Source organism: Camelina sativa, chromosome 9 (genome assembly GCF_000633955.1).
Source record: "Camelina sativa cultivar DH55 chromosome 9, Cs, whole genome shotgun sequence".
Classification (NCBI taxonomy): Eukaryota; Viridiplantae; Streptophyta; class Magnoliopsida; order Brassicales; family Brassicaceae; genus Camelina; species Camelina sativa.
The window spans coordinates 29,383,013-29,396,815 of record NC_025693.1 but is presented as its reverse complement, the minus strand read 5'-3'; the positions used below and the strand labels follow the sequence as shown (position 1 = coordinate 29,396,815).

Below are 13,803 nucleotides of genomic sequence, written 5' to 3'. Positions count from 1 at the left end.
CTCCAATGGAGAGACTAAATAACAAGATTGTGAGGACATGCATGGTGTAGTACTTGTTACATGCACACAGGACGGGGTGATTAACATTCAGTCAATTTAATTCCAAATTCAGAATTTTTATTTTGTATTCGTTACTTCTCTCTACGCATTCAATATTATAATAAAAAATCAGGTAATATAAAAATCTACTAAATTGAGATAGAAAACTTACCCCCATGTTTGACTCTATTTAAACAAATTAATCATTTCTCTCTATATATAAGATAATATTATTATAACAAATCAGGTAATATAAAAAATCTACTAAATTGAGATACAAAACGTACCTCCATGTTTGATTCTCTTTAAAAAAATAAATCATTTCTCTCTATATAAAATATAATAATATTGTAACAAATCAGGTAATATAAAAAAATTTCAAAAATTGAGATACAAAGCTCACCTCCATGTGTGTCACCCTTTAAACAAATTTCATCAATTTCTCTCTATATATAAGATAATATTATTATTACTCAGCAAAACAAAAAAAACTTTTTTATTTTTTTTGAAAAAAAGAAAGAGTTTTCAAAACAAAACTTATCAACAACAAAAATGGGGATTACAAGAATCCTCAGCGTAGTCACCATCGTCAGCATCCTCTACTCCGTTCAAGTCACAGCGCAATTCTTCGGAGAAGTAGAAGAGGCAATGCGATGCGTGACAAAACTGTTGCCGTGCCAACCGTACATTCACTTGCCGATTCCTCCGTCGTCGTGGTGTTGCGCTCCGATGAAAGAGATCGCCGAGAAAGAGACGACGTGTCTGTGCGCCGCGGTCAACCATCCGGACATGCTCCGATTCATTGCACTCACAAAAGAGGCCGCTCTTAATCTCCTTAGTTCATGTGGTATTAATCATGATTTGTCAGTCTGCAACAAGACCAATGGTGGGTTTTTTTTCTTCTTCTTATAATCTCTAGCTAGATTTGTAATCTGAATATGAGATTGTTGTATCAATTTTGTAAGAGTCTATATGCGCTGTTCTGATATTTATGTTTTGTTTTCTTGATGAAGCTTCTTCGCCTGCTTCGTTGCCGGAAGCTGCGGCCAACGGTATGCATTTACGTACTTTCTCTGATGATACATCAATATTAAATTTTGGATTTGCTATTCCATTTAACATTTCATATATATTGCTTTGGTTTGATACAACACGAAAAAAATGTAAATTCTACAATTTGGAATTGTTACGTAGTATTTTTCTTTGTTTTTTTTTTTTATAACATATATAGGCAGAATTTTTTCAATTCTTAGTATTCCAGTTTGAAAAGATATGATGAATTAATTAGTAGATTATATTTTGTCTTGATAAAGTAACTGATGTGCCTTCTTATTGAAACGGAGAATATTTCAGGAAGCAGCAAAAGAAATGCAGCTCTCGGAATCAGTTTTTGGGGATATAGCTTTGTATCTGCTTTTCTCGGGATGATCTTATTGTAATTTTTTTTTTCTCTTTGTTATTATCAGAAATATCCGTTTTATTTATGTTTCTTTTGAATTACCTGACCGAAAGAAATGTTGTTCAGTAATGGAATAATTTGTATCAGGTTTTCTAAGTTAGAAGTTGAAAAATTCTACTAGAGAATATAAAAAATGTGAAACACACAAATTATAAACCTCAAATGGATACCTACGGTAAATTATAGTTTTTGAAACCCTTTTGTTTCATTTTAAAAAATGTTGATTCTGAAATATTTTTCCATATATCTGTATAAATTTCAATTAATTAAAAAAAAAAAAAACACAACAAATTTATAGTTTTTTTTTTTCTTTCGAAAATGTTGGTACTTAATAAAATAGTCTTACACCCATCTTCATATAATTTTGATAAGTCAGTTTTATGATATCTAATTAATATTCATATTCGGATAGAAGCCGTAAGAGCAAAAAAAAAAAAAATATGTCGAAAATCGAAATAGCCCTCATATTTTTTTTTTTTTTTTTGTTCTAGAAGATGTAAAAGCAACAATAATATGTGGAAAAATAGCTCTCAAGTAGTTTCGTTTTAAAAGTCATCAAAGATATACTATTACATAATCCGTAAATACCGTGTTGGCACCAGCACGTGTACATGTTGTGTCGTGTGGGGAATACATAGAAGAAGAAGTAAACAGACAAAACGAGTCATTCCACTTGCTTTGCTTCTCCACGCGCATCTACGCTCCCACTCTCTTCTTCTTCTTCTTATCCCGCGTTCTTTGGTACTTCGGACTTTTGTTTCGTTCACATCAAAAAAAACTTTGATTAAATCATATGAATGAATGAGAGAGTATTGTTACTTTGTTAGCAGAGATTAGTATTTTATTAACCCCCGTTCTAATCTGGATTTTGTTTTTAAAAAAGCTTTGAAGAGTTGTCAACGTGAACTAAATTTCAAAACCGAATTAAAAAAAAAAAAAAAAAAAAGTCAATTCAGTAACCGAATCAAAAGACCGGAATCTCTCGATTCCTTTAACCGAACTAATTGACGACCAAAAATGTAGTTGGAACGCATCAACCAAATATCTGAAGCGCGTGGCGACTTTTTTTTTTTTTTTTTTCCAATATATAAAAAGAGCGTTCCACAAAAACCCAATCCTCATCACAAATCCACACATCTTTTCTCATCTTCGTCCTCCTCTCCTCAGAGACTCCTCCATCTTTGAATCGGAGATTGCGGCGGAGAGATAAAAAGAAAACATCAACAACAACAAAAAAATTAAAATAAAATAAATGACAGGAATCTATGTGTCTTTATTCATATCAAACTTTTCAAACGTAACATCGCACTTATCACCGACGTTTGATAACAACATCCCTTCCTCCAACAACTCCAAGAAGATCGCACCGATTGAGAAAGTCGTCTCTTTAGTCTCTCGAACCGGTCGAGATCTTCAACGTTACAGTACCTCAGGTCATCGCCAAGTCGTCGGGTATGTATATGTCTCCAATTTCCCAAAACCCTAATTTTCCTAATTTGGGGGTCTATAGGAATCTTATAGAAATTATTCGAACCTTGTGCAGATGTGTACCGTACAGATACAAGAAACATGGTGGTGGAGGAGAAAGAGAGATCGAAGTGCTTTTGATAAGTGCACAGAAGAAAGGGAAAGGTATGTTATTACCAAAAGGAGGTTGGGAGATTGATGAATCAATCGAAGAAGCTGCGTTGAGAGAGACGATCGAAGAAGCTGGTGTTACGGGACAGCTCGAAGAATCACTTGGGAAATGGCAATACAAAAGCAAAAGACATACAATGGTTCACGACGGTTACATGTTCCCTCTGCTTGTTAGTCAGCAGTTTGAGAAGTGGCCTGAAGCTGAATTCAGACAGCGGAGATGGGTTTCTTTGTCTGAAGCGATTGTGTTGTGTCAGAACTCGTGGATGAGGGAAGCTTTGGAAGCTTTTATTAACCGGAAATGTCAGACCAACGAATGAGAGAAGATAATGTTTAGCATATATGTGAAGTTTATTAGTCTTATGATTTGATTTGATTTGATTCATTCATTTTGTTAATAAAAGATTTAGGGTTTAGATTAAATCACTAATTGTTTTGAAACTTTGGCTTCACAACATGTGTAATGTGTACATATATAAGACTGGATCAATCTTCTTATAGTTCCTTGTTGTTAAACCGGTCTTTGTCTCAGTTTTAAGTTTTGTGTTATCAAACGAATATATGAAATACCAAAATTACCCTCAATAAATCAAAGTTTGTGTAAGTTGATGAGGGGATAGGGTCCGGCGAAGAAGAAGAGGGAAACAATGGCAGTAAGCTTAGGGAACGTCGTCGTTCCATCGTGTTCCGGAGATCGCCTCTTTAGATCTAACTTCTCGGCCGTATGCAGCGTCTCTTGCCGACGAATCAATGTCGGAACCCTCGTTATTTCGGCTCGCCGACGCCGTGATATTGGCGGGTTAATGGTTTCTAGCTGTATCTCTTCCGGTTCTTCTTCTTCTTCGTCGTCGTCTTCCTCTGGGCCAAAGACGAAACTCTTTGTCAGTGGTAAGTTAATGTTTCCAGTTTCTTCATCTGCTTTTCACTGTGGATACATTGAGAGCAACCTTGTGATTGACTGACTACTTTATAAACTTAGAATATATCTCCAAAACCTTTAGAGCGGGCACATTTGGTGGAGCTAGCTTGTCACCAATGATATATTAGTTAACGATGTTAGCTGTTTATAATCTTGCGTTGGGAGTGTAAAATTGAAAGGAATGACAAACTTGTTTGGAGGGTGTAAAGCCTTTCAATTTGTTGTGTTTTAGCCTGAGTAGTGGGTTTTAGAGAGATTGTCTCAGTGTGGGGAATGTCTCTGTTTGGTTCCTTTCAGGAATAGGCCTGAACCAGAGACAATTAGAGTTACTCTTTTTATATGTTGCAGTGTTTGTACCCAAGAAATTGTCAGATTTGTTGTAAAAGCAGGAATGATTTTTGGTTGATGTAGAATGAATGGGTGTCAAGTTCTGATGACCTGAGGAGATTGATTGATATCTTTCTTTCTTTCTTGTGTTTGTTTCCATCATTCGTTTGTGGTATCACTCAATGTTGTATATAAGCTTCTTCTATATGTAAAGTTGAATCGTGGTGAATTAGAGCTTTAGACAAGGCCAAAAAAAGAGAGAGCAGTGTTAAATGCTCTTTTATCCGTTTATTCACTTTTCAACTCTCTGCTTTCACCACATGAGACTTGAACTTCGAGTAATATGGACTTGACTTTGATTGTTTTGCACAGGGCTTTCTTTCCGCACTACTGAAGATACCTTACGAGATACTTTTGAACAGTTTGGCAAGCTTATACACAGTAAGCATACAAAGCTCCCCTTTTGTTCCACTTCTGTCCAATTATTACAAACTGTGTAACTTATGTTCTTGGTTGTGTCCTCACCCCGTGTAGTGAACTTGGTGATGGATAAGGTAGCTAATAGACCAAAAGGTTTTGCTTTCCTAAGGTATGACACAGAGGAGGAGGCTATGAAAGCTATTGAAGGGATGCACGGAAAGGTACATAGCTCAACATCATAGTCTTGTCTTCTCACTCTTAAAATCGTTTACCTGGTGTGATTGAGAACAAAAGGGGTTAATCGCAAATTCTGATTTTGGTGTTTATACAGTTTTTGGATGGAAGGGTTATATTCGTGGAGGAAGCTAAAACCAGATCAGATATCTCCAGAGGTAAACCCAGACCAGAGTACCCCAAACCTCAATCCAAACCTCGCACTTTTCGTACGTGGTAGCTGTTTTGAATATGTCTTCATACTGTGTAATGATTTGTAAAATTTTGGTGTACTTTTTCTGATTAATGTCACTGGTCATCTCCTACCAAGTTTTTCCCAAGGGGAAAATAGTCCTACCTAAAGTAACATTTTATGTCAAAAATGCATAACATAGCTTCCAAAACAAATGGTAAATAAATTTCCCTTACTTAGGATTAATTGTACAGTTTGTGATACAAAATAATTCAAATCAAAATTAGGGTTTACTTAATACCTATTCCTTTCGGGATCTACCGGTTTGTGTTAATTATTTTGGTCCAAACAAATATATTGTAATTTAGGATATAGTTTTTTACTTTCAAGAATTATTAAAAAAAAAAAAAAAAAAATCTTTGCGTATTTATCTATTTACACACAACTGCTTTTTGAACAGAAGTGATGTAATGTAAAAGAAGTTTCCTTTTTACTTTTTTCCATATCCGAGTTAAAATTTTCCAATTTTTTTCAAGGTTTTCCTTTTCCTTATGCGAGATGTATCAATCTAGTCTCTTTATATAACTTAAGAGTTTCAAAAGCCAGATTAAAAGTTTCATAATCTCCCTGACTCTCAATTTGATATTGTCTCTCTCTCGTAATCCCTTCTTAGATTTCATATTTGGTTTCACACGAAAACGAAACATGGCGATAGAGAAACAACAAGAGATTAACGAGTCGCAGATCGGACTCACCTTGTTCTCCAAGCAACGTCGTAATAAGACCGACAACGATAAACTCTGCTTCGTCGATTCTCCGACATTCAACTCCTCGAGATCGCTTCCTTCTACTGATGCAATCATCATCATCGATGACGATGACGATGAGGATGTAACCCTAGAGCCGAAGAAGAAGAAGCGGAGATTAGGGTCTTGGTGGGAGAACGTCGAAGCATTCGACGAATTAATGTGCGTGGTCAAGGGGGCACCGAAAGCGAAGGAAGACAATGATGTTGCATCAAGAGCGGATTCGTGTTCTTCTACTACTGATCTTAGCGAGACGAAGACGGAGAAGAAGAACGACGATGAGATATCACTTCCGAAGAAGAAGAAGAACGACGAAAGCGTCGGTGAGATCAGTACTACTACGAGGAATAAGAAGGATTATGAACACGTGACCCTTGAGGATTTAGAAGTTTCGATGGAAGATCTCAAGAGTATCCCATGGGAATCGTTTGATACGACATGGGAGATTAGGTCGGATCCATGGCTTAGTGGCTACACGGAAGACTTTGTCTCTCTTTAATTCAATTTACTTTTCCACTTTAATTGCTTCCTTTTGGTCTTTCGTTTGTTTTTCATTCTGCGTTTTAGTTTCGTAAATCGAAAATTCTTGACAAAAGACAAACTTTTTTTTTCTAATTCTTGTTCCGTCGATTCTTTTATGTAAACCAAACATCTACCAGAGTGGTATAATTAGCAATATATATTTCATCTACATGAAAGAATTAAGTTCCAACTTGCGACTCTAAATCACCACTGTAGTTATTAACTTATTATAACCTCATGAATAATCTATCTCATCATGATTATACATAAACAAACTTTTTTTTGTTTTGATCATACATAAATAAATAAACACTCATTGAATTATAGTAAAGTGACAATAGAAATTAATAAGATACTGTACTATAAAAGCCCATTCTAATAATGATTGTCAATCAGCCAATCTATATTATAAGAAAAAGAAAAAAGTTCCAAAAAAACATTAAGTTGAACCAAACATATCGAAATTAAACGGGTAAGAGCCCATCAAGCCCAAGTAGAATCTAAATGAGATCCCGATTGATTATGTTGCTATTAATTAGGTTATCTTTTTTTTTTTTTTTGTTAATTAGGTTATCTTATGAAAGTTGAAGACATAAAATCACAATTTCATTAAAAATAATATATATATATACAAATATTAGATTGTAACGTACCCTATATAACATGTGTTGTCGACAAGCGTGGAACAGATGTCTGGTTAATAATTTTTTAAAAACAAATGTGTAATTAAAATATCAGTAAGCATGTGCTTAATAAATAGACACATGCACTAGACATGCTAAATGCATATATGGGCACGAATAAAAAAAACACCAACCAAAATATTCAAATATATCCAACGTTTTCAAGTTTCGACCTCTTTAACAAAGTTTAAATTCGTGTCAACCAGTGTAAATGTTTACACTTTTAGTATAGTATAAGTAGTAACTTAAGTTTATATGCTAAATATAATTTTCTTTTAAAATATCTGTCAAAAACTATGTATAAAAAATACCAACAAACTTTACTCTGATTCGTACTTTCGAATTTGGTGTGCGGATTTAATATTATGATTTTCAAATTTTTGTGGAGGTGTTATAAGGCATGTGCATGAATAATACACACACCTGCCTGACACATGCATAGAATAAAGGCTAAATCCCTATATACAATAAAAAAAAAAAAAACTCATCGTAAATCTGATGTGTCCTCAAAGATCTTATCTGAATCTAACAACTTAGTAATAATAGTCACAGAATAATTAGCAAAAAGATGCCAAACATTTGAATTTGATGGCCTCAGAAAATCAACCAGATGGCTGTTAGAAGCTATTCCACGTTGGCCTAAACTTCTTTGGTCGTTCTCATCTTCACACTTTACATTTCTCATAAAGTATTGTTATCATTTATTAATGTACCACTACTACTGAATTAGTTACCGTTATTAGTCGCCCAAATCTTTCAACTTCCATTAACTTTTTTTAGGCACCCACCTTAATTATGGTTTATTAACTACTATAGAATAAATGATTACGATTAGGATTAGAGTCCTTTTCAATTTCTAATTCCATGATATATACTAAAATTTACAGTCTGATGCAATTAACCACGTGCGTAATCAAAACACTCACACACAAGTTGCATTTTTAACGATATTATACATTCAGAAAGAAAAAAACAAAAACACAAAAAAGTTTCCACTTCAAGATAAGAAGAAATTAAATTAAGTAATGTTCACCTTCACCTTCCTCGTAGTCTCCTCTCCTCACACTCATTAAAAAGACTTTGAAATAAAATCAAAAAATCATATAAACTCTCTGAAGCTTCTCTTAATTCTCAGAATCATCATCATCATCATCACTTTCTTCTTCTTCGCATATGGCTTTGGTTCGTGAACGTCGTCAGCTAAATCTCCGCCTTCCTCTTCCTCCGATCTCCGACCGCCGCTTCTCCGTCACCTCCTCCTCCTCCTCCTCCGTCGTCGCTGCTGCTACCTCCACCTCCGCAGCAGCTGCAAGTGATCTCGAGAGACTCAACGTACTCGGATGCGGAAACGGAGGGATCGTTTACAGAGTCCGTCACAAGAACACGTCTGAGATCTACGCTTTGAAAACCGTCAACGGAGACATGGATCCTGTTTTCACTAGACAGCTGATGCGAGAGATGGAGATCCTCCGACGTACTGATTCTCCCTACGTCGTTAAATGTCACGGGATCTTCGAGAAACCGGTCGTCGGAGAAGTCTCGATTCTGATGGAGTACATGGACGGAGGAACTTTAGAATCTCTACGCGGTGCCGTGACGGAGAAGAAACTCGCAGGGTTCGCTAAACAGATCTTGAAAGGTTTAAGCTATCTACACGCTCTCAAGATCGTTCACCGTGATATCAAACCGGCGAATCTGCTTCTCAACTCGAGAGACGAAGTTAAAATCGCTGATTTTGGAGTTAGCAAGATCTTGGTACGGTCGTTGGATTCGTGCAACTCATATGTAGGGACTTGTGCTTACATGAGTCCGGAGAGATTTGATTCGGAATCTTCTTCCGGTGGGGTTAGCTCGGATATATACGCCGGAGATATATGGAGCTTTGGGTTGATGATGCTTGAGCTTCTCGTTGGTCATTTTCCTTTGCTTCCGCCGGGGCAGAGACCTGACTGGGCGACGTTGATGTGCGCTGTGTGTTTTGGAGAACCGCCGAGAGCTCCCGAGGAATGTTCGGAAGAGTTTAGGAGTTTTGTTGAGTGTTGTCTACGTAAAGATTCGAGTAAGAGATGGACGGCGCCCCAGCTTCTTGCTCATCCTTTTCTCCGGGAAGATCTTTGATTCGATTCTTTTTTTGTTTAAAACATAAACTTAGAAAAAAAAAAAAGAATCTGGAATCTTGAATTCGAATATTAGATTTAATTTTTGTAGAGTTTACTGGAGATATATTTATTATGATGGTAATGTTTTTTTTTGTACATACAGAATTATATACTCCAGATTTTAGGGGAATTAATCGTTCTTGTAAGAACCCCAAGTAACATCATCATAATCAAATTATGTCCTTCATTAATTCAATCGTTGATGTACATAAGTTTTGGTAATCTTTTAACTAATACTCTCTTTTCTCCCCAAAATAACATATAGATAGACCCCAACGGAATCACATATTAATCCAAAAGGTAATATAGTCACTCTTGACAGGTGTAGCATATGTGAATAATAATAAAAATTTCAGATATTTTTAGTAGTAGTACTCTTGAATGTGTTGTGTAATGCTTGGCGAATCACATAATCATCAGTTCTTTATTTTGTATTTCATGTTTAAATTTCTCCTTGTTATTACTAAAATATTCACAAAATCAAATCCCTTTTTGTGGAATGATTTAGTTAAAAAAAAAAATTATTTTGTGGGAAAACAAAAATGCAATAAAGCACGTTTCAGAAAAAAAAAAACAAAATGGAGGCGGCCGAAGTTTAAAATATTCAAGTTAACAAAAAAAAAAGAAAAAAAAAAACCCAACTACGACTTAATAATAATTATAGCCTCATAGGGGTCTCCACCACTTGCTTGAGCAACAATCTGAGTTTGGTTTGATGTTCGTCGAAAATTCGGATGGTTTTTTTGTTTAGGTAGTGGAAGAGTTGATAACAACAATTTATTTTTATTTATTTTTTTGGCTTTCTACTTACTTATTACATCAGTATTAATATGATATAAATAATGAATTGTGACATACTGGCTTACGTTAGCATTGATGAATCACTAAGAAAAGTCTTTAGGTGTCACTCTTGAGTGTGACAAAGAAAATAAAAAGGAGGTCACGCCTTGACTTGATAGTTTTGTTTTATGTGGGTCGTCAATTGTATGTAAAATAAATAGGAGGTCGCCCAACGTTCCAAATTGGTTTCTTGGATTTTTTTTTTTTAAATTGGTTTCTTAGATTCTGACTTTATCTCCGGCATAGTTTTTTTAGTGACAACGAAGACGGTTTCCAAAATTCCAAGAAACTTGAGTATGATATAAGGGATGCCAAACAATCCCAACTACAAGTGCTTTTTATTCTCCAAAATGACTGAGAGACAAACCCGATTGTTTAGAGAAACTAAGGCTCATAAATTCCCATAGAGTGTAAAGACAATGCATCTCCACAACCGTGACAATTATATCTAAATAAACTCTCTAGAGCCACAAATAACAGCAACATAATAATAATAAACAAATTAGTGGTTATACTAGTTTTATCCTTTGTCATTACCCAAATTCAAATTTTGCTAATGAGAGAGAAAGAGAGCCACCTTGGGAAATAAGGCAGAGGTGTGGAGTAGACAATAAGCAGGCAATAGACAATAGAAGAGCTCGGAGATTGACCTTAGACCCCAAGTGAGAAGATAAAAGATAAGCCAAGCTTTGTCTACTCCACACCTCTACCTTGTTCGAAGATCTTTGATTCGATTTTTTTTTACATAAAACAGAAACTTAAAAAAAAAAAAAAGAATCTGGAATCTTAAAATTCAAATATTATATTTAATTTTTGTAGAGTTTAATGTAGGTTTTAGGGGAACTAATCGTTTTTGTAAGAACCCGAAAGTAAGTAACATCATTATTCCTCTTCAAAGAGTAATCAAATTATGTTCTTTGGTACTCCTATTAGTATTCATTAATTCAATCATTGATGTACATAAGTTTTGGTAATCTTTATAACTATTTTATATACTTGCTCTATTTTCCCCAAAATAACATATAGATAGACGACCCCAACAGAACCGTACTAGACCAAAAAAGAATAATAGTCACTCTGGACAACAAGAATCATATTAAATCAGATATCTTAATAGGGTATTATATATTGTAGCTAGCATGTTGTGTCATGCATGGTGAATCAAAAAAATTAATAATCATCAGTCCTTTTTTTTATAGTTCATGTTTTAATCTCTCCTTGTATTGTAGTAAAATATTCACTAAATCAAATTTCTTTGGAAATCATTTCTAATTTTCATAAATTTGTTTTACAATGTATATATATCATCATTTTAATAACCATTACAGGTTTATCACGCTACATTATTAATGTGAAATCCTATAAGCTGACAAAATAACGAAGCTCATTGGCGACAATCTAAATGAATATTGCAAACTAATGTACCCAAAACTATTTAATATTTTATTAACGATTCCTTTTTGTGGGATAATTGTTTAGTTATTTATTTCCTTTTTGTGGAAAAACAAAAATGCAATAAAGCACATATCAAAAAGCAAAAAGGAGCTCCTACAAAAAAATAAATAAAACAAAATTGAGATGCTGACGTTTAAAATATTGAAGTAAAAGAAAAAAAAAAAAGAAAAAATATCCAATTACGACTTAATATGGGTCTCCACCCGTTGCTTGAGCAACAATTTGAGCTTTGATGTTCTTCGAAATTTTGGGTGGTTTGTTTAGCAAGTAAAATAGTTGTTGATAACAACACTTTTTGTTATTTTGCTTCCTACTTACATATATCACAAAATAAATAATGAATTTGTGAATATTGGTTTACGTTAGCATTGATGAATCACTAAAAAATTTTTTTACATATTCAATAATTTGTACGAAAATATCTCTTAAAAATCATTTTCTTTGAATTTTAAAAATTAGGATTATTTCGCATTCTCCTATACAACCGAAGACAAATCATTCATGAATCAAAATCAAGATAAACAAAAACAAAATTCAGAATAACTTCAAAATATGATTATTTGATATGATAAATAAAAAATTGACTATAAAGTACACACCTATCAAGCAAGCAGTTATCTATATCTATCAACTAGCAAAATTGACTACAAAAAACTTCAAAAGACTCATTCTTCTTTCTACGCTTTTGCTTCTTCTCTGATGATTCTTTGGACTCTGACGTTCTCTTACCTTTCAGATCCACCGCCTCCTCTTCCGCCGTAATCGCTATCCTTTTCTTTTCTTTTTCTCCAATTGATATCAACGCTTCGGTCTTCAGTGGCTCATGGCGACTGGGTCTTAGGGTTTATTATCATCGTCCGGTTAAATCTCTTTTTCCTTCTTTTTTTTTTAAATATTCATCCGATGTGTCCGCTTTTAATTAAATACTATTTTCTTAATAATATTACTAATATGTATTTTAAAAGTGTTTTTTTAACTTGAATTTGTAACAGTTGTCAAAACTTTGTAACATCAAATGATTAGTTTTAAATTTTACTGTTAGTAGTTTTATATTTTGAGCTTATTATTATTATTTTTTATTTTTTCCGTAAATGAATTCCTCTCTTTTGAAAAATATAAAACTATTATATGTCTATGACGTATAAATTATCAACAAATATATGCAGATGTAGGTAAAAAGACTTGAAATGTCATTAATCAATAGCCAGCAACACATACAGTAAAATTTTACCGCTGTCACCAAAATAATTAAATAATATTTACACATGTCTTTAATAATAATTTTGTATTGTACAATGGCTAATCAAAGCTAAAAATAAATTAATAAATCTTCGCAACTGATAATATTCTATCTTCTATTATCAAATTGATTATATATATGCACCTATTTTATCAAAGATTCTATAGAGTTTAGCTAAACGAATACAATATCCTTTCTGTTGATTTCTATGGCATAACGTAAACGTACCGACAAAGAGTCTTTGTTTTATGAGAGAACTAGAGGCTATTCCACACTACGCGCGGTCTTTTGTAAGAATTTATGTGTGGATTTTGTTTTTAGTATTTGTATTTTCAGAATTACTAAATAAAGTTCACGTAGCTATAGTTGACAAAGCAATTTACCTACCAAATTGTTTTTTTTTAATCTTCTAGATTTATTATGACAATTCCTTCTAGTCCTAATAGATTTAGGTAGTGAATGGTAGCAGTTAAGCGGGACGGAATTTGACTGTTGCGGGACGGATCAAACAAAATACACCAATCACACAAATATGTGATATTTGTAGAAAAACGCACTAACACAATATATAATATATAAATAATAAAAATACATAGATTTTGTTTGTTTTTCTCTACAAAAAGCGGTGCGGTCTACCCACATCAAAAGAGCAGAGGGTAGAAGTGTAAGTGCGGTTTTCAATTGTTTTTTTATTTGTAAAAATATTCTTTAATATGTATATGTAAAAAAAATCTTTAATATGCACTCTTTGTTATCTTTTTCATAATTCAATAATTTAGTTGTGTAACGCAAGTAAATATTTCATCAATCATAAATTATTATATACTATTTAATTTTTCTAACCGCACTTATCCCGCAAATATATTTCTTCCATCTAAACCGCAGTTGAA

At 33.7% G+C, this 13,803-nt stretch overlaps 5 protein-coding genes across 5 annotated transcripts; all 5 read left to right on the top strand.

Moving 5' to 3' along the window:
• LOC104715836 lies at positions 592 to 1,478 on the top strand. Its single transcript, XM_010433208.1, has 3 exons — positions 592 to 925; positions 1,053 to 1,091; positions 1,393 to 1,478. The coding sequence occupies exons 1-3, from the start codon at positions 592 to 594 to the stop codon at positions 1,476 to 1,478; spliced, it is 459 nt and encodes a 152-aa protein (XP_010431510.1).
• LOC104712967 (nudix hydrolase 21, chloroplastic-like) lies at positions 2,600 to 3,639 on the top strand. The gene is made up of 2 exons (XM_010429978.2): positions 2,600 to 2,950; positions 3,042 to 3,639. The coding sequence occupies exons 1-2, from the start codon at positions 2,751 to 2,753 to the stop codon at positions 3,454 to 3,456; spliced, it is 615 nt and encodes a 204-aa protein (XP_010428280.1). The 5' UTR covers positions 2,600 to 2,750; the 3' UTR covers positions 3,457 to 3,639.
• Positions 3,675 to 5,423, top strand: LOC104712966 (glycine-rich RNA-binding protein 2, mitochondrial-like). Its single transcript, XM_010429977.2, has 4 exons — positions 3,675 to 4,024; positions 4,755 to 4,823; positions 4,917 to 5,023; positions 5,134 to 5,423. The coding sequence occupies exons 1-4, from the start codon at positions 3,784 to 3,786 to the stop codon at positions 5,254 to 5,256; spliced, it is 540 nt and encodes a 179-aa protein (XP_010428279.1). The 5' UTR covers positions 3,675 to 3,783; the 3' UTR covers positions 5,257 to 5,423.
• On the top strand, positions 5,425 to 6,629 carry LOC104712965. The gene has a single exon (XM_010429976.2). It carries the CDS (start codon positions 5,914 to 5,916, stop codon positions 6,511 to 6,513), a length of 600 nt encoding a protein of 199 aa, XP_010428278.1. The 5' UTR covers positions 5,425 to 5,913; the 3' UTR covers positions 6,514 to 6,629.
• On the top strand, positions 8,209 to 9,574 carry LOC104712963 (mitogen-activated protein kinase kinase 9-like). The gene has a single exon (XM_010429975.2). The coding sequence runs from the start codon at positions 8,393 to 8,395 to the stop codon at positions 9,335 to 9,337; it is 945 nt and encodes a 314-aa protein (XP_010428277.1). The 5' UTR covers positions 8,209 to 8,392; the 3' UTR covers positions 9,338 to 9,574.

What these genes read in the sequence shown, in the direction of transcription:
- LOC104712963 (XM_010429975.2), top strand. Translation starts at nt 8,393, where the DNA reads ATGGCTTTGGTTCGTGAACGTCGTCAGCTAAATCTCCGCCTTCCTCTT.
- LOC104712967 (XM_010429978.2), top strand. Translation starts at nt 2,751, where the DNA reads ATGACAGGAATCTATGTGTCTTTATTCATATCAAACTTTTCAAACGTA. An exon ending in GGTCATCGCCAAGTCGTCGG is followed by an intron (nt 2,951 to 3,041) that starts GTATGTATATGT and finishes AACCTTGTGCAG; the next exon opens with ATGTGTACCGTACAGATACA.
- LOC104712966 (XM_010429977.2), top strand. Translation starts at nt 3,784, where the DNA reads ATGGCAGTAAGCTTAGGGAACGTCGTCGTTCCATCGTGTTCCGGAGAT. An exon ending in GACGAAACTCTTTGTCAGTG is followed by an intron (nt 4,025 to 4,754) that starts GTAAGTTAATGT and finishes TGTTTTGCACAG; the next exon opens with GGCTTTCTTTCCGCACTACT. An exon ending in GTTTGGCAAGCTTATACACA is followed by an intron (nt 4,824 to 4,916) that starts GTAAGCATACAA and finishes CACCCCGTGTAG; the next exon opens with TGAACTTGGTGATGGATAAG.
- LOC104715836 (XM_010433208.1), top strand. Translation starts at nt 592, where the DNA reads ATGGGGATTACAAGAATCCTCAGCGTAGTCACCATCGTCAGCATCCTC. An exon ending in AGTCTGCAACAAGACCAATG is followed by an intron (nt 926 to 1,052) that starts GTGGGTTTTTTT and finishes TTCTTGATGAAG; the next exon opens with CTTCTTCGCCTGCTTCGTTG. An exon ending in GCCGGAAGCTGCGGCCAACG is followed by an intron (nt 1,092 to 1,392) that starts GTATGCATTTAC and finishes AGAATATTTCAG; the next exon opens with GAAGCAGCAAAAGAAATGCA.
- LOC104712965 (XM_010429976.2), top strand. Translation starts at nt 5,914, where the DNA reads ATGGCGATAGAGAAACAACAAGAGATTAACGAGTCGCAGATCGGACTC.